The following is a 26,652-nucleotide window of genomic DNA, read 5'->3' as shown; positions in this document are numbered from 1 at the left end:
CGTACTGTAACAAATACTATTATACTATTATACAAAGTTACTGTAGCTTTCTTTCCAATACATTTTTTTAAAGTTTTCAGTAACACTTAAAGTTTAAAGAAAAGCAATTTATTTCCATACAGTCTCCATACAACAGTGTAGAATTAGAGTCTTAACCTCGTAGCTAGGTCCTTATTATATTACTAGGCTCACCCTCCTTTTAAGGCGACCGACTTTTATCCTCAATTTGTGTGCGCTCCATGTGTACATCAGGCATGTAAGTGTAGGGAATGAGAACATCAAAGTGCCCATTCATAACATCTCCCGAAAACCTAAGTTTTTTTTATCCCCTCGAGTGCCTGTCCAAACTTGGAGTGTAAGACTCCATTATAATATACTTGAAACTCATAGGGGAACAACTCTCCCGCTGCCATTAGCTCAGAAATGGTACCATAAGTTTGAGACTTTGACATTTCAGTGAGATACTGAAGCTCATTTGTATAAGAGATTCCTGACGGCATCATTGTAAATGGCTGAAACCTTGACCAATTACTTAAAACATGTCGTATTTCCCATTGGGATTAATAAAGTATCTATCTATCTATCTATCTATCTATCTATCTATCTATCTATCTATCTATCTATCTATCTATCTATCTATCTATCTATCTATCTATCTATCTATCTATCTATCTATCTACAATGTCAGCCTGAATCTGTACCGCTAAAGACGGAGTTTCATGCACTAAATAAGCTATAGATGAGAATAAGCAAGCACCATCTCCCCTGATATTTATTACGCGGTGAGGCATTTGTACTCCATCAACATTAATTATTTCCAGAGACATAATTTTGTCTATTTTTCCAGCGCATCACGCACAAAAGCAAGGGAACGATGGGAGCACCAGAACTCTGCTCACATCGCGTCGCTTCGTACCGCAAGCCGCAAGTACTGTAGTCTGTGATAAGTGGAATACCGCTACGCTTTGCACTCATAGGACGGAAGGACAATCCCGACCGCTTTTATATAGTGTCTTGATGATTGATATTCATTATATTATATGCATTGCTTATATAAGAGCCTTACAGTGTGAGATTTATTTCTTTTGTCCCGACACTTGGCATCTCTTGTTAGTAACCAGTTCGTCAATATCAGGCTTGAAATCTTGTGCAGCTGCAACTTTTATGAGGGATGAAAGGTGCTCGACGGTAAGTCCTGAGCGATGTGGGGTTTTGGTAGCTTTCATTAGCAAAAACAATTGATCACAAAGATAACTGCTTCCGAAAATAGACAGTACTCTCAATGCCAACTTACGGATCTGCACATACGAGGGTGGCAGGTAAGCATACAAGCCTGGCACACCAACTTTGTTGTATTTTGCCTTCAGAATAGAATCTGACTGCACTTCAATCAATACCATTTGGATATTCTCAGGCGCATTCTCAACGTTGTAAGAGAACAGAATGCCCTGTTTGTGTGATCACAAAAATGCTCATTGAATTCATTGCTCAGTAATTCAAGTTGGAAAACAAATCCTCCAAAAATCAAATTTTACTTTACTAAGTTTACTTCAAAGTTTATATTGTAAAATAAGCCGATATGCAAAAAGCCAGCTGACCTACAATAATTTTACAAACTCAAAATCACAAAAATATGTTAATAAACAACTCACCAACTTCTCGCGTCCACTTCAGATCTTCAGCTGTAGTCTGCACTAACTGTTCGTTACAATACTAGCACAAAATTACATGAAACTAGAGCAAAAAAATGTGAAAATATGCGGGCTATTACTACTCGTGATGGTCAGTTCTGCCCAGTGGCCAGTCTCAGCAACCCAGTCAGTAGTGTAGCCTTAGCAGGGGCGGCTCTAGGCTCGTGGTGGCCCTGGGCAGAGAAAGAATCGGTGGCCCCTTCGCCTGGCAATGTCAATACTGTATCTTATGCACGGCGGATGGCCACATCCGTTGCGGACACTGCATAGCCGCCTCGTGCTCATGACACGCTTCTATATACGCGTGTCCGTAACTTGAAAACCAAGTGGCGACCCATGATATTCTCATTACGGCAAAACATTATAATACTACATTTAGCTTACTGCTCCGACTCTAGCGACATTTGTAAATACAGCATACTAATTAACAAGAAACAATGCTTTTCGGCCACATTGCTGTGTCGTTATTTTCTCCTTCTGTTTTATATTCAATATTTATTGGCGTGGCGGCCCCTGGGATTTGGCGGCACTGTGCAGGTGCACAGTTTGCACATGCCTAAGGCCACCCCTGCAGCAGCCTAGCACTTCAGTTGTGACGCTGCGGCTCATTAACTTGTCAAGGCTCGTGGCTATACTAGCAGATGACGTTTCCGGTACCGTAATGCCATGAAAAAACGTGCTTATGTCAGAAGGCAGAAGTAAGAAAAGTCAATAAGTAACACCGAAGATGCAGAATACTATCGTTTGTGATTGAATCAATCATTTTGTACAAGTTCAGTGCTAACTAGGATCTGTCATGCGGGCCGCACAGATTTCTGTTTTTGACATGTCTGATTTAAAAGATACGTATGGCATTTTTCAAGTTAGAATTATTTCTTCACAATCATGGTATTTGTAAATTTGCCACATAAAATTGTGTTCTAAATTGAAGCATTCCTTATAAATTAAAAAAACACCTTTGTCTCTTCTTGCAGCTTACAATGGGGCTAGAGGGTGCACAAGCCCATTAGTGAATGAAAAAGCCTTAAAATGTACCAAATACGTCCACTTTAAAGAAACAAAGGTTTTAATTTACGAAAACATGCCTTTCACATATTGAAACTAGAAATAATTATTTTACCTCAGATTACAAAGTAGTGTAACCTATTACAGTTTAAATTGTTGCAATCACATTACAGTTAATGACTAGAATTGTGCTATACATTTGCCATTGTCTTACACATATGGTTCTAATCACATAATATGCAAACGTCACAAATGTCTTCAAGGGCAGGCATTTTATCTCATATACATATACTCACTGTATTCACAAGGTGTAAAATACACTTGAAATTTACAACATTACATAATTTTTTACTTCAGGATTGTTATTAAGGATATCTTTATTCAGAAATGAAGACTTTACGTTTAATTTGAAAGATAACATTTCAGTTTTACAGTGTATTGAAAAATATGATGAAGAGGTGGGAGAGAATTGAATTCCAATTTAAAACCGATGGAGCAAAGAGACTGTAATGTTTATCCGGGAACATTTAGTATTAATTGTTAGTTGTGTTAATATTTTCATTCACAGTGATTCATAGTTATTTGATCAAAGAGCTCATAAGCAATTAGATTTACATAGGCAAAAAGTCTTCTGTATTCAACCAAATGAAACTGCTGTCAGTATCATGTGTAGTAAAATGTAGTTCTGTAACCCAACATGTATTTCTTTATTGCTGCTGCAAAAACAGAGAAGTCTGTTTACAGGTAAAGTAACTAAATCTTCACCTTAATTGTTAGTGAATTAAGACAACTAATTTTTGTTCACCAAGTGCCCTTTTGATAATGTAAAGATCACTGAGAAGGCACACAATCAAAAATTAAATGCTTTTGCCTGTTAGCCACTACACCGGTAATAAATTTACTATTTTCCAACTTCATGTTTCCAAGCCATTCAAGTGGTTAAGTCATTTTATTTTTAATTACTGGTCTCAGTTTATGGTAATACTGGCTATTCCACAGAAACAAACAAGCACATAAAACCCATTTTTTTCAATTGCATTTCAATTAATTAAATTCTGCTGACCTTGATTTTTTACCTATTTTTTACAAAGCAAACTAGTTTTAACTTTAAATAGTAGTGCTGCACAGTAGAGACATTGTCATCCTTCATGATTTCATGTGAATGCCTCATTGTAAGTAACTGGAAGAATGTATGTGCCCTAGACATGGAGTCTCAGGGAGTATAATTGGTGGGATGGGGAGATGACACGATGTGGCAATGTGGCATGTGTCATTGAATGTAACTGGAAGCAGCAAAAACCTCAGTCACAGGTAAGCAGCTTGATCTGCCCTGGTCCTTTATCTGAGCAGTAGAAGCCACTGTTTGCAATTCACATTGTTCTAAGTATGCCTTAAAGCCATGTCACCTCATAGTGTACAGCTGCTGAAAAGGAAAGGTGAGTGATCCCTCAGGTTTTGTGAAAGTGATGCAGGCCTCAAAATATCACTAGCTAGACCATGACTTCACTATGCCTGACCCTCAGAAACTGATCTCACTCCAGGCAGCCTAGCATAAAACTCAAAAGCAAGGCTGCACTCCTAAATAGTCCCAAAATGAAGTTCAGGCTTTTAAAGTTCAAAAATCTAAATTAATCAGAAATGCCTTTCAAGGAAGAGGATTATTAAACCTCTGGCTTGAAAGTACAAAAACAAAACAGTTTCTTATATTTAAAGAATTTATTTAAAAAATCAAAAATGAAGTACACCGCTATTTGTAGGACAGTGTTCGTACTAAGGGTGCCCTCTGTCTCACCTATTACACATTTATATATATATACAGTATTTATATGAAAGGCATATGTTTACAGTATATAATTATCTGGCAATCTAAGAAGTAAGACAAAGTTGTTTATAGAAGCTTCCAGAACAAACCTTATTCGCCACAAAAGGTTTGCATTTTTATTAACTGTGAATTTCCCCTTGGGATTAATAAAGTATCTATCTATCTATCTATCTATCTATCTATCTATCTATCTATCTATCTATCTATCTATCTATCTATCTATCTATCTATCTATCTATCTATCTATCTAATTAGAAATTTAGGAAAACACAAGATGAAGAATTTGCTAATGCTTGAGAATTTTCGTCAGCATAATTTCTATTTATCAAGATTTTGTGTGCTTTTTAAGTTTCTTTATTCTCTTCACTAATTTTTCTTCAAATATTTATAGATCGCTACCACTAAAGACTCAAATTAGCTTGAGTTAATTGTGTAACAATAAGTTTACTTAGATGCTTTGGTTATAATTAATAACCTGTATTAATAGAAATATTGATAATTTTAGTAACTTGCCACATATTCAATTTAGAATAGAACAGTAATAGATGAAGTAATCAAAAACTACTCATTTGTTTTTGAGTAAATATAAATGTCTACTTATATTTAAATGTCTATGGATTTAAATGCCAATTTATATTAAACTTTTGGTCTACAAAAGCCTTCCCTGCACATAAAACTAAAAGTATACAAAGGCCATGAACACTAATTTTTTATTAAATGTTCCCCCATTTTATTTTTCTTTGTAACATCTATCACTCTTTGTGTTGGTGTGTCCCAGGCTAACAGCATTTGTGATGAAGTCATTTGGCAGTGCACGGCGTTTCATCTTCATTGATCCTGCACATATCAGTGATGCAAAGAAATGGTTAGGCAAACACCAGCTGGAAAATGGATGTTTCCAGAATGTTGGGAAACTTTTTCATAGTGGAATGAAGGTATGACAACAAACAAATTTCTGAACAGTGAGATTATTTTGTTAAAAAATTGAACCCATCCACTGATCTCACCCATCCACTTACAGAACTCCATATAATCAGCGTGGTATTTGGGAGAGGACATAAAGCAGGATTGAACACTGAATTAGGTGCCAGTCTACCTTATGGCTCACTCACACACATCCATACTCAGGAAAACAAAGTTAGAGTTCCAATCCATTTAACCATCTACTGTTGGACGTACATGGAGGAAACTTGCAGAAACAAAATTCAAATAAAGGAGTCCATTGAAACTCCACACAGTCAGCCTCTGCACTGAGTAACCACAGTGCTACTCAAAAAATCATTGAAGCTGATTTTTTTAATTACAATTTCTTCAACACTAGTTTAGTGACTCATTATTAAACAGTATTCAGATTATTTATACCACACATTACATTTGATTTGTTCAAAGCCTTTGAGTATCATACCACTATACTTTCTAAATTTCAGCTGAATGTGTTCTCAGAATATCTAAAAAAACAAATATTCACATTCTGAAATTAATGAGGCAACAATACTACTATGTTGTTTAGTAAAGTTACATAAATCTAAGTAATAGTAACAATTTCTTCAGAATACCCTTCAGAAGGCTTCTCTGCCAGTTTTGCGACAAACTATGTCAATAAACAGCACAGAATTCTGTAAAAGTATGTACTGACACATAGGGTGAAAATTTTCAGGAATGTACAGCCCTTCATACAACAGACATAAGAAAGGCGCACAAAAAGTGATCAGCCACTTGTGAAAGGTCTTTTTTTATTGAAGTGATGATTAAAGTGTTTAAAATTATAAAGAGAATTAGTACAGTGGATTGAGACAGTTACTTTCAAGAGCACAGAGACACAGTTGGACACTCATTAAGGTTAAATTTTACACAAACACTAAGATAAGAACTACATAAACATATAATAAGTAGCATGGTGGGCAGTAGGAATTTAGGGACTTCAAAACTAGACTTGATGTTATTTTGGAAGAATGTTGTGAATAGAACTGATGAGCTTTGTTAGGCTGAATGGCCTGTTCAAGTTAAGATTGTAGCAATGTTCTAATAAACAACATTCTTAATCTCCTTAAAGCAATGACAGTCTAGATTTAAGCAGCCATGAAAAGTTTAGCCAGATATTCTTATTTTTCTTTATGCTTTACGATGCATTGGATCCTCATCCATCTTGTGTTTCAAAATAAATGAGAACATTAGGAAGCAATACAGAGGATTGCAACCAGGTAATGGACAGTAAGAAATAGCAGGAGCAAGGTCAAATAACTGGTAGGGGTCAGAAATCAGAAAAGCGAATAGGAATTCAATCAAATTGAAAACAGATATGTTAACCAGAGGTCAACATCAAAAATGTGACAGCAAGAAGTCCTAATATTAAAGTCTTCCAGGAAGGGCATTTGTAGATGAATTGTGAGTTTTAGGAAATATATCTAATACACAAATGTCAGAAGCTAAGTGTTACCATCTTATATAGGTGGATCACGATGACACAATATGTCACGTGACCTCTGTGTCACATGAATGGCAACAGGCATAAAGACCATAAAGAAAGCACAAACAACAAGGGGAGCCATTCAAAAAATGTCACAAAATTGTGAGGACCTCAACACAGAACAAAATGGAATTGTGAAAAAGGGCAAAAACAAATTTTATTTACACAAAAGTCATCAAAATTGATACAATGGAAGATTACATGTTTTTTCTAATACAGACAGTTCAGAGTCACATAGAATGATTTGGATAGGTGTTAATGATAGCAGTTAATAAAGCTTATTTCATCATTTTTGTGCTTTTAGGGTGGAATTAATGATGAAATTTCTCTAACTGCATATATTACTACAGCTTTATTGGAGCTTGAAACCCCACTCAGCGTGAGTAATTGATTTATTTTGTATTTACATAGGATGGAGTGCAATAGTCTTTAGACTGTCATGATTTCAAGCTACTTTATATTATTTGGAGAGTTTGGGATATTTTTCCTCGTGGGTTTTTACATTCAATTTATGAATCATGTGTATTCTTTTTGTTGTCTTGTTGATTACATCCCTCTGTGTTCACTTAACTTTTTATGTCTACATAGTCTTTCTAATTACAGAGTGATTGCTGGGCTGAGTGATGCCATGTTTCCTGTTTTATGGCAATGATTTCAGTGTTTTTTGGTCAAATCTCTGTGTTACGTAAAAGTGGCTGTTGGTCCCATTGCTTCATGGAAATACATTCTTACTGGTTTTCTGGAAATTTCCAGGTGGACTTTTGTATCAACAGTTACAGAGATGAAAGCTGAGAATATGCAGATAATGTTTGGGACTACTAAGTATTTCTTTATCATTTTACAGGATTCTATTTTAAATAACAGTCTATCTTGCCTGAGATCATCATTAAGTAATGTGACTGATGTTTACACAAAAATCCTCTTATCCTACATGTTTACTTTGGCAAGAGATGAAGAGGCCAGAAACTCTTTGCTTTCTTTTCTGGACAAAGTGGCTGCTAAAGAAGGTAGGGCATTAAGAGATAAGTGAACAGCCGTGATAGTTTTGTTGTGTTCATTCTAATATTCTATGAGAAGAAGAAAAATGTACAATTCATTCTTTAACAATAGAATGGTTATTGGAAGACTTGAGGAGGGGAATAGAGTAAAAAAATGTTAAAGCATTTCTGAAATGAGAATTGATTTGTTTAGTTAACTGCTATATTGATCTAAAATCTCACCTATGGATTCTGTAAAAGCTTTCTGGGTCTCTGCTTTACTTTACTTTACTCTGTCTGAAGAGGTGATTCACTGTTTCTCTGTTCACTCCCATCCACTCAGCCATCCATTTTTTAAGGCAATAATCCTAATGTAATTTGTGCTAGATTTTCTGAATATGTTTCTTTAGCCCCGTGACCCTGTGTTAGGATATAGCGGGTTGGATAATGGATGGATGGATGGATGCATGTTTCTTTAGTGAACTGAACAAATAATAGCCTTTTATAAGGTCTCCTTAAGGTCTGAAGAATAAAGACATTTAATTCATTTTGTCTCTGTCTGCGTTACTAAATAATAAAAATGTTTAATTAATTTTGTCTGTTAGGGTGGGGCATTTTCTTTAGTCTGGGAATGTTGTTTTTTGTTGGGTGGTAACAAGAAGGACTTGGTTGCTGTCCCACTGGTGCATTATTGAATATGAACACAATACCCATTGATTTATATTTAATGATTATAGATTAATTTTTTAGTTGGTTATTTACATTGTTTTGTGGATAGTTCAGCAATACACACTTTTAATTTATAATTTAGATACTTTTTTTCCACAAAACACACATTATCACCTCTTCAATTGTCAAATACTTTGCAGATGGTTTTCTACATTGGGAACGATCTGGATCTGGTGAAAAAATCAACTCTGTTCAGGTGGAGATGACATCTTATGTGCTGCTGTCACTGTTCTCTGGACCGCCTCTCCCACAATTTGACCTCACATACGCATCTAGCATTGTGCAATGGCTTGTTCGTCAGCAAAATTCATATGGAGGCTTCTCTTCCACACAGGTATTTTCGTTAAAAGCTGGTCTTTATTACATTAAATTATTATTCTTATTATTGTTATTATTATTGAACACAGTACAGTACAATTGACAACGAAATACAGGTTTTCACCTAACCAGAAGTGCAAATAGAAGTTAGTTGAACATGGACAGATAAATATAAATAAATACAGCAGCGAGAAATTGTACAAGTAAGTAAATCAAGAGTATATACAGTATGATTAGTGAGAGTTACAATACAATTTAGGCAGTGTAAGTACAGTATGGATAGAATAGAATAAGTACAGCAAAATATGAAAACAGTTTAAATAATTGAAACAGTACCTTGACAATTGTATATGTAAAAGTACAGCACAACCTTGATAGTTCCGAGGTACTAAAGGTTCAAGAATAGAGTGCAAACATGATAGACCTACGGTGTTTACAGAGTCCTATGGTGTACATGTATGGCTTTAAGATGAGGCGGTAAGGGTGGAGTTTGAGTTCAGCAGGGTGACAGTTGTAGAGTATAAGCTATTTCTGAGCCCGTTGGTGCTGGAACCTAGGCTCCTGTACCTCCTGGAGTGAAAGGGGTCCCTTATGTTCCTACATGACTTCCAAAAGGCACTCAATGGCAGGAAATAAGGCACCAATGATATGCTGGGCAGTTTTTTCCACCTGTTGAGGTGACTTCTGGCCTGAGAGTGTGCAATTACAAATGTGAACGCCTAGGGACTTTGAACTGGAGGCATGCTCATCCTCAATCCCGTAAATGAGCTACTTGGTCTTTTTGTTATTCAAGCCTGGATATTGTTGGAACCTCTTTTCTATACTCTGACTTCCCATTGTTGCTAATGAGGCCTACTATTGTAGAGAATCCCTGAAACCAAACTTAAGAGGGACATGCTTCTCAGGTGGCCGCAGACTACGTGAGGAGGTGGAAATACCTGGAGAAGCCTGCTATAAAGCAGCACTATGGGCAGCATGGGTAGGGACACAGACACAGCACTTATAGAGCACTTCAATACTGTGGCAATTTCTTTGATATTAAAACCAATTGGCCCACAGCAGCCACACATCTGGGCCAATGGAATTTAGCAGCTGGGAAGAGTGATTATTTTCAGATCACCTACTACAACTCAGTTCTTTTTTATGCTTATGTACTGTAACTACAGTTGTCCAAAAAGGCAAAATGCAAGCAATAATTAAACCTTAAAGAAAAAATCAGAAATTACGTCACTACCTTTGAAAGAGCTAAACAAATAATGAATCACTTGAACAACCACACTGGAGCAGATGATATTATTAACACTAGAATTACCAGAGCCTACGAAAAAACTTGTAGATCCGTCCCACCTTAAATAGCTTCTTAAATTCATTCGCAGCTCTCCGCCAGCGTCTTTTGTCATCTAAATGTGCTGATAAACACAAGCTGCAAGCAGCCGGCTATTCCATCCCCCCATCGACTTAGAACATGCACAAACTTCTGCCAGCTCATGCCTTGATTGATTATCTGGGAGTGAAGTGGAGTTTTAGTGTGAAAATAATAGATCGTTATTTGGAACACACACATTTCATATGTGTTCCGTTTCTACAGTAATCTGTGTAAACACATTGTTAAAACAGAAACTTTTTCATATTTTAGTAATAAATGTTACAAAATGTAGGCATAAACTATGTAATGTATGAACTAATGTATGAAACCTGAAGCCCAAAGATCAAATAAACACTTTCATAAAAGGTTCAAGAATGCTATGACAGCTTCCATGGCGTACTGGTAAGAGTTGTTGACTCAAAGTGCAACAGGCTTGCTGTGCTTCAGAAACCTGAGTTTGAATCCCCGCTGGGGAGAAAATGTTTTGTTTTTTTTTTTTCTTTTTAACCTTCGCCGCTCTGCCTGCCTGAACTCCCTGTCTATCTGTATAGTAATAACAGTAATTTTATTGTTATATAGCAGCTTCCCTGTCTGCCTATCATATAGTGCCTTTACTTCCTATCTATCTATATATCTATCCCCTTAGTTGTTTTTCATATATCTATTATACAGGGCCAATGGGGTGCCAAACAGGCAATTACAATGATTTTCGGAATATATAAAGTCATTCCTGAATATATAAAGTCAGCGTCGGAATATATAAAATCATTCCTGAATATATAAAGTCAGTGTCAGAATATATAAAGTTATTCCCGATTATATATTACGTCAAAGCCTGATTATATAAAGTCAGTGTCGGAATATGTACTTATGAGAAAGAGTAGTGGAAGCTAGGTTAAGAAGTGAGGTGTTGATTAATGAGCAGCAGTATGGTTTCATGCCAAGAAAGAGCACCACAGATGCAATGTTTGCTCTGAGGGTGTTGATGGACAAGTATAGAGAAGGCCAGAAGGAGTTCATTGTGTCTTTGTGGACCTGGAGAAAGTATATGACAGGGTGCCTTGAGAGGAGTTGTGGTATTGTGTGAGGAATTAAGAAGAGGCATAGAAGCATGTAAGAGTTGTACAGGATATTTACAAGGGAAGTGTGACAATGGTTAGGTCTGCAGTAGGCGTGACGGATGCATTTAATGTGGAGGTGGGATTACATTAGGAATCAGCTCTGAGCCCTTTCTTATTTGCAATAGTGATGGACAGGTTGACAGATGAGATTAGACAGGAGTCCCCTTGGACTATGATGTTTTGATCTTTAGCGAGAGTAGGGAGCAGGTTGAGGAGATCCTGGAGATGTGGAGATATGCTCTAGAGAGGAGAGGAATGAAGGTCAGTAGGACCAAGACAGAATACATCTGTGTGAATGAGAGGAAAGTCAGTGGAACGGTGGGGATGCAGGGAATAGAGTTGGCGAAGGTGGATGAGTTTAAATACTTGGATCTACTGTACAGAGTAATAGTGTTTGTTGAAGAGAGGTGAAAAGGAGAGTGCAGGCAAGGTGGAAAAGATGGAGAAGAGTGTCAGGAGTAATTTGTGACAGACGAGTATCAGTAAGAGTGAAAGGGAAGGTCCACAGGACGGTAGTGAGAGCAGCTATTTTATATGGGTTGGAGACGGTGGCACTGACCAGAAAGCAGGAGACAGAGCTGGAGGTGGCAGAGTTAAAGATGCTAAGATTTGCATTGGGTGTGACGAGATGGACAGGATTTGACATGAGTACTTTAGAGGGTCAGCTCAGGTTGGACGGTTGGGAAGCAAAGTCAGATAGGTGAAAATGTGTTGGTTTGTACATGTGCAGAGGAGACATGCTGGGTATATTCGGAAAAGGATGCTAAGGATAGAGCTGCCAGGCAAGAGGAGAAGAGGAAGGCCTAAAAGAAGGTTTATGGATATGGTGAGAGAAGACATGCAGGTGATGGGTGTGACAGAGCAAGATGCAGAGGACAGGAAGATATGGAACAAGATAATCTGCTGTAGCAACCCCTAACGGGAGCAGCCGAAAGAAGAAGAAGAAGTTCTTGCTTGAGTCTATTTCTGGCTCAAAAAATCTGCAGAGGGGCCTCTGTAAAGATTTCAGTTTAATTGTTTTTAATACCTTTGTTATCAGGTGAAGTAGAGGCAGATCCTGGCACAAGCTTGTGACATTACTAAAAATCAAATAATTAAGATTGTACCCTTGGTAATCTTGCTCTTCTGTCAATCTGCAATTATTTTAAACTAATTATGAGGTATAAGTTAAATAACAAAGTCCCCAAAAGACCCTATTTCACCTCTTATTGTGAGCATGTACACATAGATACAGTAGATAGATACTTTATTAATCCCCAAGGGGAAATTCACATACTCCAGCAGCAGCATACTGATAAAAAACAATATTAAATTAAAGAGTGATAAAAATGCAGGTATAACAGACAGTAACTTTGTATAAATTTAACGTTTACGTTTGGTTAGTTTACCTGAGCTTAAACATACTTCTTCTTAACCTTTGGTTTCCATTTGCACATTTCCCACAATTCTCTGCATTAACAAGTTTATTTGTATCCTAGAATTTAATACTATGGAAAAATACATTTCTTATCCTTGTCAATTTGTTTAGCTGATGGTTTTAAAGAAGAAAACATATAACAGACCCCTTTATAAAAGTGATCTCATGCTTGGCCTCTTTTACCTTCCTCATTAGCTCTGCAAGCACTCCCTTTGCATCTGACTCCCACCCCTTCCCTGGCTTCCCCAGCAGTATATTGTCTTTGCTTGTCTATCAGCTAAATGTTATAAGCTTGGTTAAGTAATTTTCCATAGTCTTGGTCACATAGTTTACTCACTTAAAAGTTACATCTTATGTAAGAAAAACACTCAATTAAATTTTACAAGTCTCATTTGATAAACTAAAAAAGCATTAAGTTTTAATCCCCATTAAAGGATGCTTGCTTTTGATGCAGTAGTTGAAATTCTATGTTCAACTTTCGCAGGCATGCCATTTTCATTGATTTCCCTGCAGTAGGCACTAAAGATGCTCATTTGTGTGATAGAATGCCAACTCATTGCTGATGACACTTGTCAGCACCATTACATATCCCTCCCTCCCTTTCAAGTTTCTGTCACCAACAATCACTTCAGACACCTTGCTATGGTGAGGTTGTCTTTCTTTCTGCAGCAGCTGTGCAGCCTGTGACAAAGACACATCAGTGCTGGTGTTGAGCACTTTGTTGTCAGGTGGTATAGCAGGGATTTTGAATGGTGTATTGCCTGATTCCAAATAAGGTATGTTGAGATCTGGGCTGTCATGCCATGCAGCTGAAGTGTTTAGTGCTGCATTTCTGTGTAGTGATATGTGATTAGGTGAAACACCTTGTCATTGACATACAGATGGATCAGATTTATCCTTGTCGTGGAGCTGCAGATGTCATTCTTTAATGAAACAGCATTCGAGGTGTTTATCTCAGCTTTGAGACTGTCCCTCAAAGGCTGCTCTGTAGAGCCTCTACTGTCTGCCTCATCTTTTCCCTGTATAGTATCATGTCCTGCCTCTCAACAACAACAACATTTATTTATATAGCACATTTTCATACAAAAAGTAGCTCAAAGTGCTTTACATAATGAAGAGAAGAAAAATAAAAGACAAAATAAGAAATTAAAATAAGACAACATTAATTAACATAGAAAGGAGTAAGGTCCGATGGCCAGGGTGGACAGAAAAAACAAAAAAAAACTCCAGAAGGCTGGAGAAAAAAATAAAATCTGTAGGGGTTCCAGGCCACGAGACCGCCCAGTCCCCTTTGGGCATTCTACCTAACATAAATGAAATAGTCCTCTTGGTAGTTCGGGTTTTTCACGGAGTCACTTGATGCTGATGGTCATACAGACTTCTGGCTTTTAATCCATCCATCATTGTTGGAACATCATGGTGCTTTGGGTAGATGGTGGTGGCGCACGCCACCACCAACAGGACACTGGAAAAGGAAACAGAAGAGAGAGTAGGGGTTAGTATGGATTTTGAATGAATAGTTATTATAATGAATTAGATATACAGAGTATCAGGATTAAATTACAGTGAAGTTATGAGAAGGCCATGTTAAAATAATGTGTTTTCAGTAGTTTTTTAAAGTGCTCCACTGTATTAGCCTGGCGAATTCCTACTGGCAGGCTATTCCAGATTTTAGGTGCATAACAGCAGAAGGCCGCCTCACCACTTCTTTTAAGTTTCTCATACTGCTCATCTAGGGTTTATGACAACCCGACTTACCACCACAAGTCTGAAGCTCCACCCAGGCCAATGGAACTTAGCACATGGACAGGTGGTGGTGCAGCTGCAGAGGCAGCAGTTTCTCCACTGTCTTCCTTCCTGTACTGATGCTGCAAATGGCGTTCCAGATCTCAGTCTTGAGACTCCCCAGTAACTCCTCAGGAGAGTGCAGCAAGTCCGTTTTGTGTCTCTGCAGTCCTTGGCACTTTGTTCAGTTAGATTGTAGATTTTCTCCCCGTACCACTTCTTACACCAATGTAGCGCTCAGCCAGCACGATGCTCACCAACATCAAGTGCCAGTTAATTCTTGCTCTTTACATTGCTCTATTATGTAGCTTGCTGTCATTACAAGGACTGCTTACTTTTCCTGCACAATTTGGAATTCAATGTGCAACTTTAGCGGGCTTGCTACTTATTTGTATTATGGAATGCCAGCTCATGCTGTGACTTGTCAACACCATTGTTTTTCATTTTTGCTAACTTTAGTCTTAGAGTTTTAGGAAGAAGCATTTGAGTCTTTGAGTAGCAAGTAAAAGGGAAAAGCGCAACAAACAAATCCAACAGAACACGACCTGTTTCCATCCTGAAATTAATAAAATTCAAAGGCTTCTTCTGAAAGCTGCTTTCCTGGAGAAGGAAGGGGCCACTAGTATTGATTGACATGGATCTGAAAACCAGAAGCACCCCAGCTGGGTAAAGTCTAATTGCATTTGCAAGACTGGCACTTTTAAAGACTTCAATTACCATGAAAAATTACTGAAAGCACAATATTTCTAAGCTCGTATGTCAGTATGTATATCTACAGGTGCTGGTCATAAAATTAGAATATCATGACAAAGTTGATTTATTTCAGTAATTCCATTCAGAAAGTGAAACTTGTATATTAGATTCATTCATTACACACAGACTGATGTATTTCAAATGTTTATTTCTTTTAATGTTGATGATTATAACTGACAACTAATGAAAGTCCCAAATTCAGTATCTCGGAAAATTAGAATATTGTGAAAAGGTTCAATATTGAAGACACCTGGTGCCACACTCTAATCAGCTAATTAACTCAAAACACCTGCAAAAGCCTTTAAATGGTCTCTCAGTCTAGTTCTGTAGACTACACAATCATGGGGAAGACTGCTGACTTGACAGTTGTCCAAAAGACGACCATTGACACCTTGCACAAGGAGGGCAAGACACAAAAGGTCATTGCTAAAGAGGCTGGCTGTTCACAGAGCTCTGTGTCTAAGCACATTAATAGAGAGGCAAAGGGAAGGACAAGATGTGGTAGAAAAAAGTGCACAAGCAATAGGGATAACCGCACCCTGGAGAGGATTGTGAAACAAAACCCATTCAAAAATGTGGGGGAGATTAACAAAGAGTGGTCTGCAGCTGGAGTCAGTGCTTCAAGAACCACCACGCACAGACGTATGCAAGACATGGGTTTCAGCTGTCGCATTCCTTGTGTCAAGCCACTCTTGAACAAGAGACAGCGTCAGAAGTGTCTCGCCTGGGCTAAAGACAAAAAGGACTGGACTGCTGCTGAGTGGTCCAAAGTTATGTTCTCTGATGAAAGTAAATTTTGCATTTCCTTTGGAAATCAAGGTCCCAGAGTCTGGAGGAAAAGAGGAGAGGCACAGAATCCAGGTTGTGTGAGGTCCAGTGTAAAGTTTCCACAGTCAGTGATGGTTTGGGGTGCCATGTCATCTGCTGGTGTTGGTCCATTGTGTTTTCTGAGGTCCAAGGTCAACGCAGCCATCTACCAGGAAGTTTTAGAGCACTTCATGCTTCCTGCTGCTGACGAACTTTATGGAGATGCAGATTTCATTTTCCAACAGGACCTCGTCCTCTTCCACCCGACTCCAGCCCTGAATGAAGGGAGGCAGCCCCTCTTATTGTCCCCTGGATATGCTCCAGGTGTGTTCCGGCAATCTTCCACCGACACGCCCCATTGTGGCGGAAGTGCTGCATCCCCAGAAGCACTCCGGATGTCACTGCTCCTCTTCCCCCAGCACTTCCTGGTGTGGCGGTGCTGAGGTCCAAGGCTCTCCAGGCATTGGGGCGCACCCTGGTGGTGACCACGGGCCCCTACAGGGTTGAGCTTCAAAGCTCTGTACCCATTGTCCCCACAGCAACCAAGGAGGTCGCCCCCTCATGGTCTGGAGGAGGCATGAGCCCTCCTCTGGTCCTCTTGGGCGTCCCGACTGGGTACCACCCCCAGCTGCGTGCCACAACATCTATATATAATTTTTTCGTCTTCTTTAGGAGAATACAACAGTGATGCTCATGTCAATACAACCAATTTAATGAACCTTATATACATCCGCTCTGCTAAGAACAGTAATAGTTCAGTTGTGTGTAAGCTGTCAACAAATAAAGCCTATGTAATGGCACACGCTTACAAATTGTAAAACTGCATAAACATTCAATTGCTAACAAAATCATTAATAGTATTCATGCAAGAGAAGTCGGATTCCTTCTGTGCATTAAGTTAAATACTGGTGATACTTCAGCAAGTACATTACCATCCATCTTGCATTGATGACTGTTTCCAATAGTTTTAGCATCTGCTATAACTTTAAATAAATATCAGGGCCAGAGTTTTGGTCATGTTGGAATAAACTTCACTTTGTGCATATTGTATTTAATTATTTAAAATGTATTTTAATTTCAGAATTTGATTTTCCATAAATTTGCAAGCAATTCTGAAAATATGTTTTATTATTATGGGTTATTGTGTAGTGTAGTGTATATTGATGAGAAAAAATGTGAAATGTGTATATTCAATAAAGTGTGCAGAATGTGAGGGGTTCTGTATATTTTCTGAATCCACTGTATGTATGCCTTCCGCTTTGTCAACTACACAGAAGAGGTCAATATACAGTATGCTGTAAACAAACAATGCTCACTTTTAACACCAAGCTGTTCTCAGATAAAATCAACAGATTCTTTAATATTTAGACCTGCCTTTTTATTAGAAATAGTAAATTAAATTAGTTATTTTTGGCTGTATAAATAGAGCAAGTCTTAAAATGATATGCTTTTAAGAACTCTTATTGAACTTGACCATCCATTCCATGAATATGGCCAAAATCCACAATTCTTATTGAGTTTTTCTTTTGTAGGACACAGTTGTAGCGCTGCAGTCTCTGGCTCTTTATGCTGCTCAAACTTATAAACCTGATGGTTCCAGCACCGTGACCATTAGCTCTTCACAAGGATTTCAGGCACAGTTCCAACTGGACCAAAGTAATCGCCTGCTCTATCAAGAGAGGACTCTGCCAGAAATTCCTGGGACATACAGTGTTCAGGCAGAGGGTGATGTATGTTCTTTTGTGCAGGTCAGTGTCTTCAATCTCTTACACATCTTTTCTTTTGTTATTTTTGCAAAGTGAGCTTTTGCACTTTCTGAAAGAGAAACCCAAATTAAAACCTAAAATGTAAATATAGTATATAAACTATAGTTTTATGTTTTCAAACAATGAGCCTTGAAATGATTGCTGCACCATGTACCACGTGTGATTTTTGCCTTACACCCAGTGCTGCTGTGACCCTCAACTGGGCAGATTAAATTTACCCTTCAGCACATGCAGGATTAAATGTTTATGAATACAACATTTGTTCAGTTCTTTTGAGTTGATTACTGCTGTGCACAACAACCCCTCATCTTCACTAGCTGTCACTTTATGACCGGATCCTGTGCTGGCATGATGTTGCACCAATTGCAGCAGACAATTGTTTCCCCCAGAAATAACCCAATTTTTTTAACATATCACTATTTACATGTTTATCCACATCTGTGTGTAATCCTGAAAATTTACAAGATGCTGCCTGCTTCATAGAGAATTGTCCTCTTGACTCCCTTTGCTGCAGAATAGAGTAACCCTAATATGTTTACTCATAATTCAGACACCTGCTCTTCAGTAATGTGATAACCAGAATCAAAAGCACCAAAGTCACAGAAAACATTCTTGAAACACAATAATCAACTCACAACATGGCAATACCTCACAGCCTATAAAATGGAAATGATGTCAATGATATTTTCCCAGGATAACATGGCACATTTGAGCAATTTCACTCTTCTTGAACGTTTCCTTTTTTCCAAATGAAATGACACCAGATTTTTCTATAGTAATAACTGTCCAAATAGATAGAATAAGTTAAATACTAACACAAGGTGATTTTGTTCAGTATTAGACATGGTTCACATGAGCCAAGCCATGTCACTGTGCTTCACCTTAAACAATCACAAAGGGTTTTGGTTCTGCACCTGTGTTTTCAATATCTTACACATACTTTCTTTGCAATCAAACCATTTTATAAACAATTTCTTAATTCCATGATAATACCATTTTTCTCTGTAAAATGTTTCAGCTATCTCTTGAGTACAATGTTCCACCACCTCCAGACTTTTCAATTTTCAACATCACAGCTGAAGCTGAAGGACAATGCAACAGTAGTGAGAAAAATTTGTTACACCTCAAAATCGTTGTTGGGTAAGTTAGATCTTTACTGATCCAGTTATGTTTTTGTCTATTAATTAATCAAATAAGAGTTGCTGTGGAATGACACTAAGCAGAGTTAAGCAGAGGTTGCGAAGTATGTTTACATGGACTGTGGACCTTCAGCATGATCCTAGGATTTCCTTCTGGTACACCATGCTGGACTATCTCCACTAGCATGCCTAACATATTCCCAAACCTCATTATCTGGTTATTTTCTGCATGCTTTCATGGACATTAACTCCTGAAGAGAAACATTTTTACTTTTTGTATCTATAATCTTATCTTTTTAGTCAGTACTCTCAGCTGGAAAACATATGTGGAGTTAGAGGCACAGATAGATTAGTATATCAAGAGACTTTGACTAAAACTCTGTTGCTGCTCTGCCATCATGTTCATGACACAGTGAATGTAACAATAAACCTACTGCTACAATTCACTGATCAGTTTACAGTCCATTTCGGACTCACTGAACTAACACGATCCTGCCATTGTCAAAATGCTGCTTTTAGGGGCATTTATTCCTTTCTCACATGACAAGAGCAGAAAACTGTTTAGTGGGGAGAAGTCTGGCATTGCATTTGAAAGAGTTGACCACAGTATTAAGATAAGACTAGAAGAACAGCATTATATACAGACAGTTAGTATTCTACCCTCAGCTTTTCAGCCCCCGTAAAAGACCTAACTCTGTTCCAGTGTGGTGCTGAAGTGTCACCCGCTGCACTCGGGTTCCAGTCCAGGTGATTCATCATCTGTTGGGTGCAGAAACGCTCTATCGGCGCATGCTCCCAACCTTTTCAGACTGCATACTATTCATAGCTCTGCTGGACCTGCAAATGCTATATAATAAAATCACAAAGTGTAGAGAAATGGCAAACTATTTTATGTTATTAAGCACATTGAATGAGCATTATTTTACGTCAAGGAGATATTTACATTTTTAACTTTGCAGGCACAAGGACCAACTAAAGGCCCTGTGTTATAGTTGGTCCATGACTCAGTCAGTGGTGGCTAATTTTAAATAATCGTACCTTAAGAAGGTGCAGGCGTCAAGTGGGTGGTGGTGTGCATGAGTATATTTCATGTGGAGGTGGGCGAATCAGTCTGCCACCTCAGTGATTCCACGGAGGAAACGGTTTCTCGCACCTGCACTCAATTAAGCAGCCTGAATAAGAGAAGCCTGCATGGACTGGGCAGGGGAAGGCAAGATAAAATGAACAGGAAAGAAATTAAAAGAGTCCTGGAATTTAAAGGATATACAGTGGTGTGAAAAACTATTTGCCCCCTTCCTGATTTCTTATTCTTTTGCATGTTTGTCACACAAGATGTTTCTGATCATCAAACACATTTAACCATTAGTCAAATATAACACAAGTAAACACAAAATGCAGTTTTTAAATGATGGTTTTTATTATTTAGGGAGAAAAAAAATCCAAACCTACATGGCCCTGTGTGAAAAAGTAATTGCCCCCTTGTTAAAAAATAACCTAACTGTGGTGTATCACACCTGAGTTCAATTTCCGTAGCCACCCCCAGGCCTGATTACTGCCACACCTGTTTCAATCAAGAAATCACTTAAATAGGAGCTGCCTGACACAGAGAAGTAGACCAAAAGCACCTCAAAAGCTAGACATCATGCCAAGATCCAAAGACATTTCAGGAACAAATGAGAACAGAAGTAATTGAGATCTATCAGTCTGGTAAAGGTTATAAAGCCATTTCTAAAGCTTTGGGACTCCAGCGAACCACAGTGAGAGCCATTATCCACAAATGGCAAAAACATGGAACAGTGGTGAACCTTCCCAGGAGTGGCCGGCCGACCAAAATTACCCCAAAAGCGCAGAGACGACTCATCCAAGAGGTCACAAAAGACCTCAGGACAACGTATAAAGAACTGCAGGCCTCACTTGCCTCAATTAAGTTCAGTGTTCACGACTCCACCATAAGAAAGAGACTGGGCAAAAACGGCCTGCATGGCAGATTTCCAAGACGCAAACCACTGTTAAGCAAAAAGAACATTAGGGCTCGTCTCAATTTTGCTAAGAAACATCTCAATGATTGCCAAGACTTTTGGGAAAATACCTTGTGGACTGATGAGACAAAAGTTGAACTTTTTGGAAGGCAAATGTCCCATTACATCTGGCGTAAAAGGAACACAGCATTTCAGAAAAAGAACATCATACCAACAGTAAAATATGGTGGTGGTAGTGTGATGGTCTGGGGTTGTTTTGCTGCTTCAGGACCTGGAAGGCTTGCTGTGATAGATGGAACCATGAATTCTACTGTCTACCAAAAAATCCTGAAGGAGAATGTCCGGCCATCTGTTCGTCAACTCAAGCTGAAGCGATCTTGGGTGCTGCAACAGGACAATGACCCAAAACACACCAGCAAATCCACCTCTGAATGGCTGAAGAAAAACAAAATGAAGACTTTGGAGTGGCCTAGTCAAAGTCCTGACCTGAATCCAATTGAGATGCTATGGCATGACCTTAAAAAGGCGGTTCATGGTAGAAAACCCTCAAATAAAGCTGAATTACAACAATTTTGCAAAGATGAGTGGGCCAAAATTCCTCCAGAGCGCTGTAAAAGACTCATTGCAAGTTATCGCAAACGCTTGATTGCAGTTATTGCTGCTAAGGGTGGCCCAACCAGTTATTAGGTTCAGGGGGCAATTACTTTTTCACACAGGGCCATGTAGGTTTGGATTTTTTTTTCTCCCTAAATAATAAAAACCACCATTTACAAACTGCATTTTGTGTTTACTTGTGTTATATTTGACTAATGGTTAAATGTGTTTGATGATCAGAAACATTTTGTGTGACAAACATGCAAAAGAATAAGAAATCAGGAAGGGGGCAAATAGTTTTTCACACCACTGTATAGAGAAGAGCTCGAGCGAAAGTTAGCCAGTGCAAAATGGGAGGAAGCAGGAGGATGGGAGTAAAGTCCTGGGGAAGGAGTGTGTGGCTGGTGCTCAAGAGGGGGCTGAAGGTTGATTCTGTTGAGCAGCCAGGGAGTAGGAGCAACCGCAATACTCCAGGGGACTCCAAAGCAAGGCCGTGGATGGCAGCAGGAGTCAAAGGGAGTGAAGGCTTGGTGGCACCTCGTTGATCACCAGGGGACTGATGGCGGGGACACAGGATGGACTAGAAGGTTGTCTGCACCTGTTGGTTGACATCTCTCCATGCTGCAAGATCCGAACTGAATAATCCAGAGAGACGTCGGCTTTAAAGGAGGCACCAGGATTCATGATTGTTAACAGACACCACACTGCTATGGAGTTTTAGATTTGTTTTATAGATAGTTATTTATTGGATTTTAATCTCCACATTCACCGTTATTTTATTGGATTATTTATTGAAAGAAGAATTTCACTGCGCTGTTGCACACTCAGTTGATGATTGTTTTAAATAAAGGCACTGTTTACTTTTCCCACCTACCCCTTGCTGCTTATTTGTCCTCATTCACCCTGCTCATCTCAGTTACGGTATAAACTGTGTTCAAGAGGCTCCCCCAAGGCCACAGAGGCATGTAGCTGACCCGCACCATCTCAGGTCCTCTTATCCAAAACAGACTTTACACTTTCCGCAAGATATTTTGTAGTTTTACAGCTGTGAATATCCCTAAAACCAAAATCAATTTGGGAGAATATTAGCAATTTAAATGGGTTATCAGATAATTATCTTAAGATTTATTTAAGATTTAATTATTCTTTTATTCCCATAGCTATAAGCTTTTTGAATTCTAGTAGCTGTATTCTGAACTATTGCTGGGTACTGTTAAAGGCAATTATTCTGATTAGGCATAAATCATGTAGGTGTGTGTACTGATTGTAATAACTAACGTCTTTCGGCTTGTTTTCGTGAACACTGTGTTTTGTTTCATTTTTTGTGTTTTCATGCTGCAATCAAATTTCCCTGTGGGATAATAAAGTCTAAGTTATGCAAAGATAAACCTAAGTTATGCAAAGACAACAGTTAAATCCACACGTCCATGGTCAGGACAGAATCTGCATTGCTGTTGCTTAATATGAAGCACAGTCTCCCCTCAGGCATCCACACATAAGGCTTTAATGGAAAGACCTAAGAATGTTAATCCTGTTTTGAAATTTTAAAACTTATCTTCAATTTATTATATGTTTGATTACCTTGCTGAGACTATCAGCATAAGACTGCAGTACAAAAAAAAAGAATTCTGTTGCCTTTGAGGCATAATGCCAATGACAGTAGCATAACTAATTAACTAGCTAAACTGTCAAGGTCATTGTCATGTTTACTATAACAATCATTTTATTAAGCACTTAAAAAAATGGAAAAAAGTTTCAGTTTTTCTCAATCGCTTTGGTGCATTTCTTAAAACATAATTTACGTTTGCAGAACAATATGTGAAAACCGCAAAAAACACAGTGTATTACCTGCAAAAGCAATTAACTTACTGAAAATGCTTAGTCTATGCCCCAAAAGCAAATATTTGTGTCAGTGAAACTGTCTGTGCTATCAGAATGACAAATCCTTGCACCATTGCCTATAAACAAGATCGTCAAAATGCGTGAACAAGTTTTCAATATAATTGTTTGATCTGTATTGAAAATTTTGACAAGGATTTTGGTAATACTGTCTGAAAATCTATAAGGCAACATATTTTCTGTGTGGTATAACAATTTCTATACTATAAAGTTTCAAATTACTGTGTTTACTGTTCAGGGATTGATTGCAAGAGACTGGATATACTGTAAGTAGGATTTTTGGAATATTGTTTGAAAATGCACAAGTGACTGTAACATTTTTTCAATGTCTTCAGTTTCAATACTACAGTAAAACATGGTAAAAGTAGTTTTGGTAAGTTAAATTGTACAAACAGTACTTGAGGGGTTGAGTGCCAGAGACTGGATATGATACAGTATCTTTTATACTCTTCTTTACTGTATTGTACAGAAATGTGTTACAGTAACATAGTTATAAAGAAAAGTATGCCTCTCACAGCAACAAATTACATAAAGGAAAAAGTGTAAAAAAACACTCCAAAGAACGTAATAGTGAGGGCATAGCCATACGTTTTTTACACATCCTGATTCTTGTCTGTCAGGCCGCAGATTTTCATCCACATCGCAGTAGATATTCTCTCTAGCAATACAGCGTGGAAAATACCTTCTTGAATGACAGATCCATCCTCTGCAGGAGTCCATATTTATCAGTTCACATGATGCATTTATGGCATCCAACAAACTCAACTGGGTATGGGGTTGATGATCATAAACCTTCCACCCCCAAGCAGAAAATAATTTCTCAATTGGATTAAGGAAGGGGGAATAGAGTGGGAGGAATTCCATGATCATCCTGTCATGATTAGTAAACCACTCTCTGATGACGTGTGAGAGATGGAAACTCACATTATCCCAAATGATCACATATTTTGGGAGATCTTCTGTATTAGACCCCTCTCGTTTTCAGGTATAAGATCTCTGTACAGGGTGTCTAAAAAGGTCAATAGATGTTGTGTGTTGTATGGGCCTACAAGGGGAATATGAGTAAGCACACTATTGTCAGAGATGGCTGCACACATGATGATATTCCCTCCCCGCTGCCCTGGAATATCAACATTAGCTCTGTGACCAATGAGATTCCTTCCACTCCTTCTACCTGTAGCCAGCTTGAAGTCTGCCTCATCAACATATATGAAATTATGAAGTGGTTCCCTCGAGTCCAGATCCATTAAACACTATACACCAACAGAAAAAAACATAATTATAGTACCTACTGTACTGTAAAATATTGTTTTGTTTACAGTATTTTGGACAACATATTTAATCAAATAGACGCAAACCTGTTCAGATTTTACATACTTTATTGTACTATGCAGAAATATAACCAAAGTGGTACTGTTTACAGTAGATTACAGTATGCAAATAAATATTTTACATGAACAAATTGGTAACACGGCTCCTTTACTCTGTGATCATTTCTTTCAAATGGGACCTGGTAGATTTGTTTCATGCTGATTTGGTGTCTTTTCAACACTCTGTCAATTGTTGAGACACTAACAAATAGGATGTTCTCAAATACATTGTTGTTTTCAGCCACAGTTCTCTGTATCTCCTGTAGTCGAATGGCATTATTTGAAACCACCATAGCACAAAAGGCCTCCTCTTGTTCAATAATAAAAAGATGCCTTCGACCACCCCTGTGAGTTAGCCTTGCAGTCCTATTTGGACAGTATTGTAAAATAATAATAATAATAATAATACATTTTATTTATATAGCACCTTTCCCATGCTCAAGGCACTTACAGAATATAATAAAGAACGGCAGGGTATACAGTATATAGCATTGTACAAACCAGATAAATAAATAAAGAAGATTAAGACAATGAATTCTGAAAAAAAAATCAGACAACATAATTGATGGTCTAGCACACACACACACATACAGTTACATTAGCATCTTGACAGAGAAGTAAACTGAGAGAAGGGTAATAAAGTCAAATAGAGCTAAAAGCCTTCCTGAACAGATGAGTTTTGAGTTGTTTTTTAAAAGAATTTATGGAGTCAGCTGACCTGATTAATTTCGGTAGGTCATTCCAGAGTCTGGGTGCTATACAGCTGAAGGCCCTGTCACTCATGGAGTGTAGATTAGTGTGGGGCACAACAAGATTGCCAGAATCAGAGGACCTTAGTGGGCGGGCAGGCACATAGTGATGGAGAAGGTCATTGATGTAGTTTAGCGCGAGGTTATTTAAGGCTTTGTAGGTTATTAGTAGGATTTTATATTCGATTCTGTAGGACACAGGGAGCCAGTGAAGGAGAAGCAGGATGGGTGTGATGTGCTCGCTGCTGCTTGTTCGTGTAAGGACTCTTGCAGCTGAGTTTTAAATAAGCTGGAGCTGTGATATAAGATTAGAAGGGGCACCTGCCAGTAGGGAATTGCAATAATCGATGCGGGATGTGATAAAAGCATGGACAAGTTTCTCAGCATTAGAGAAGGAGAGGAATGAGCAAACACGGGATATGTTACGGAGGTGAAAGTAAGAAAGTTTCTTAATGTGATTTATGTGGGCAGAATAAGAGAGGGAGGAATCAAAAATGACACCAAGATTTTTTACAGTAGAGGCAGGTCTGATGAGATCACTGCCAAGATGGAGAAAATGCATACAGTAAATATACTAGCGTACACTACAGCATCAACTACATAATGAAAATATACAGAAAAGCAGGTTACTGCAAACTCTGTACTTTGAAGCTTTACAATATACATATTGTAACGTTACAGTACCCACCTGTTCTACCAACGAAATGTTTGTATGATTGATGACACAGTAGTTCGCCCCAATATTTGGCTGTAACCTTCAACCAGCCTCAGACATTGTGAGTCCCTGATTTACAATCTGGTCCACAATGGTGGTCCATATTTCATCAGGAATAACCCTATGTACTAGGCCTCCTCTTACTCTACCTCTATTTTGTCTCCTTACTCTTCAACCCCGCAT

General features: G+C 38.3%; 1 protein-coding gene across 3 annotated transcripts in view; it reads left to right on the top strand.

Moving 5' to 3' along the window:
* LOC114658184 (alpha-2-macroglobulin-like protein 1) overlaps positions 1 to 26,652 on the top strand; it is a 271,971-nt gene that overhangs the window by 95,054 nt on the left and 150,265 nt on the right. Inside the window, exons 26-31 of one of the 3 annotated variants that reach the window (XM_051932108.1) lie at positions 5,297 to 5,453; positions 7,290 to 7,364; positions 7,830 to 7,992; positions 8,832 to 9,025; positions 17,791 to 18,006; positions 19,043 to 19,164. The exons of the other annotated variants lie outside the window; for them this stretch is intronic. Of the exons in view, the coding sequence (XP_051788068.1) occupies positions 5,297 to 5,453; positions 7,290 to 7,364; positions 7,830 to 7,992; positions 8,832 to 9,025; positions 17,791 to 18,006; positions 19,043 to 19,164 (927 nt within the window). The remainder of the gene's footprint in view (positions 1 to 5,296; positions 5,454 to 7,289; positions 7,365 to 7,829; positions 7,993 to 8,831; positions 9,026 to 17,790; positions 18,007 to 19,042; positions 19,165 to 26,652) is intronic. 3 annotated transcript variants of the gene reach the window in all.

This window comes from Erpetoichthys calabaricus, chromosome 9 (assembly GCF_900747795.2).
Source record: "Erpetoichthys calabaricus chromosome 9, fErpCal1.3, whole genome shotgun sequence".
In the NCBI taxonomy this organism is placed as follows: domain Eukaryota; kingdom Metazoa; phylum Chordata; class Cladistia; order Polypteriformes; family Polypteridae; genus Erpetoichthys; species Erpetoichthys calabaricus.
Note: the sequence above shows the minus strand (reverse complement) of the source record. Positions and strands in the feature narration are given on the sequence as shown.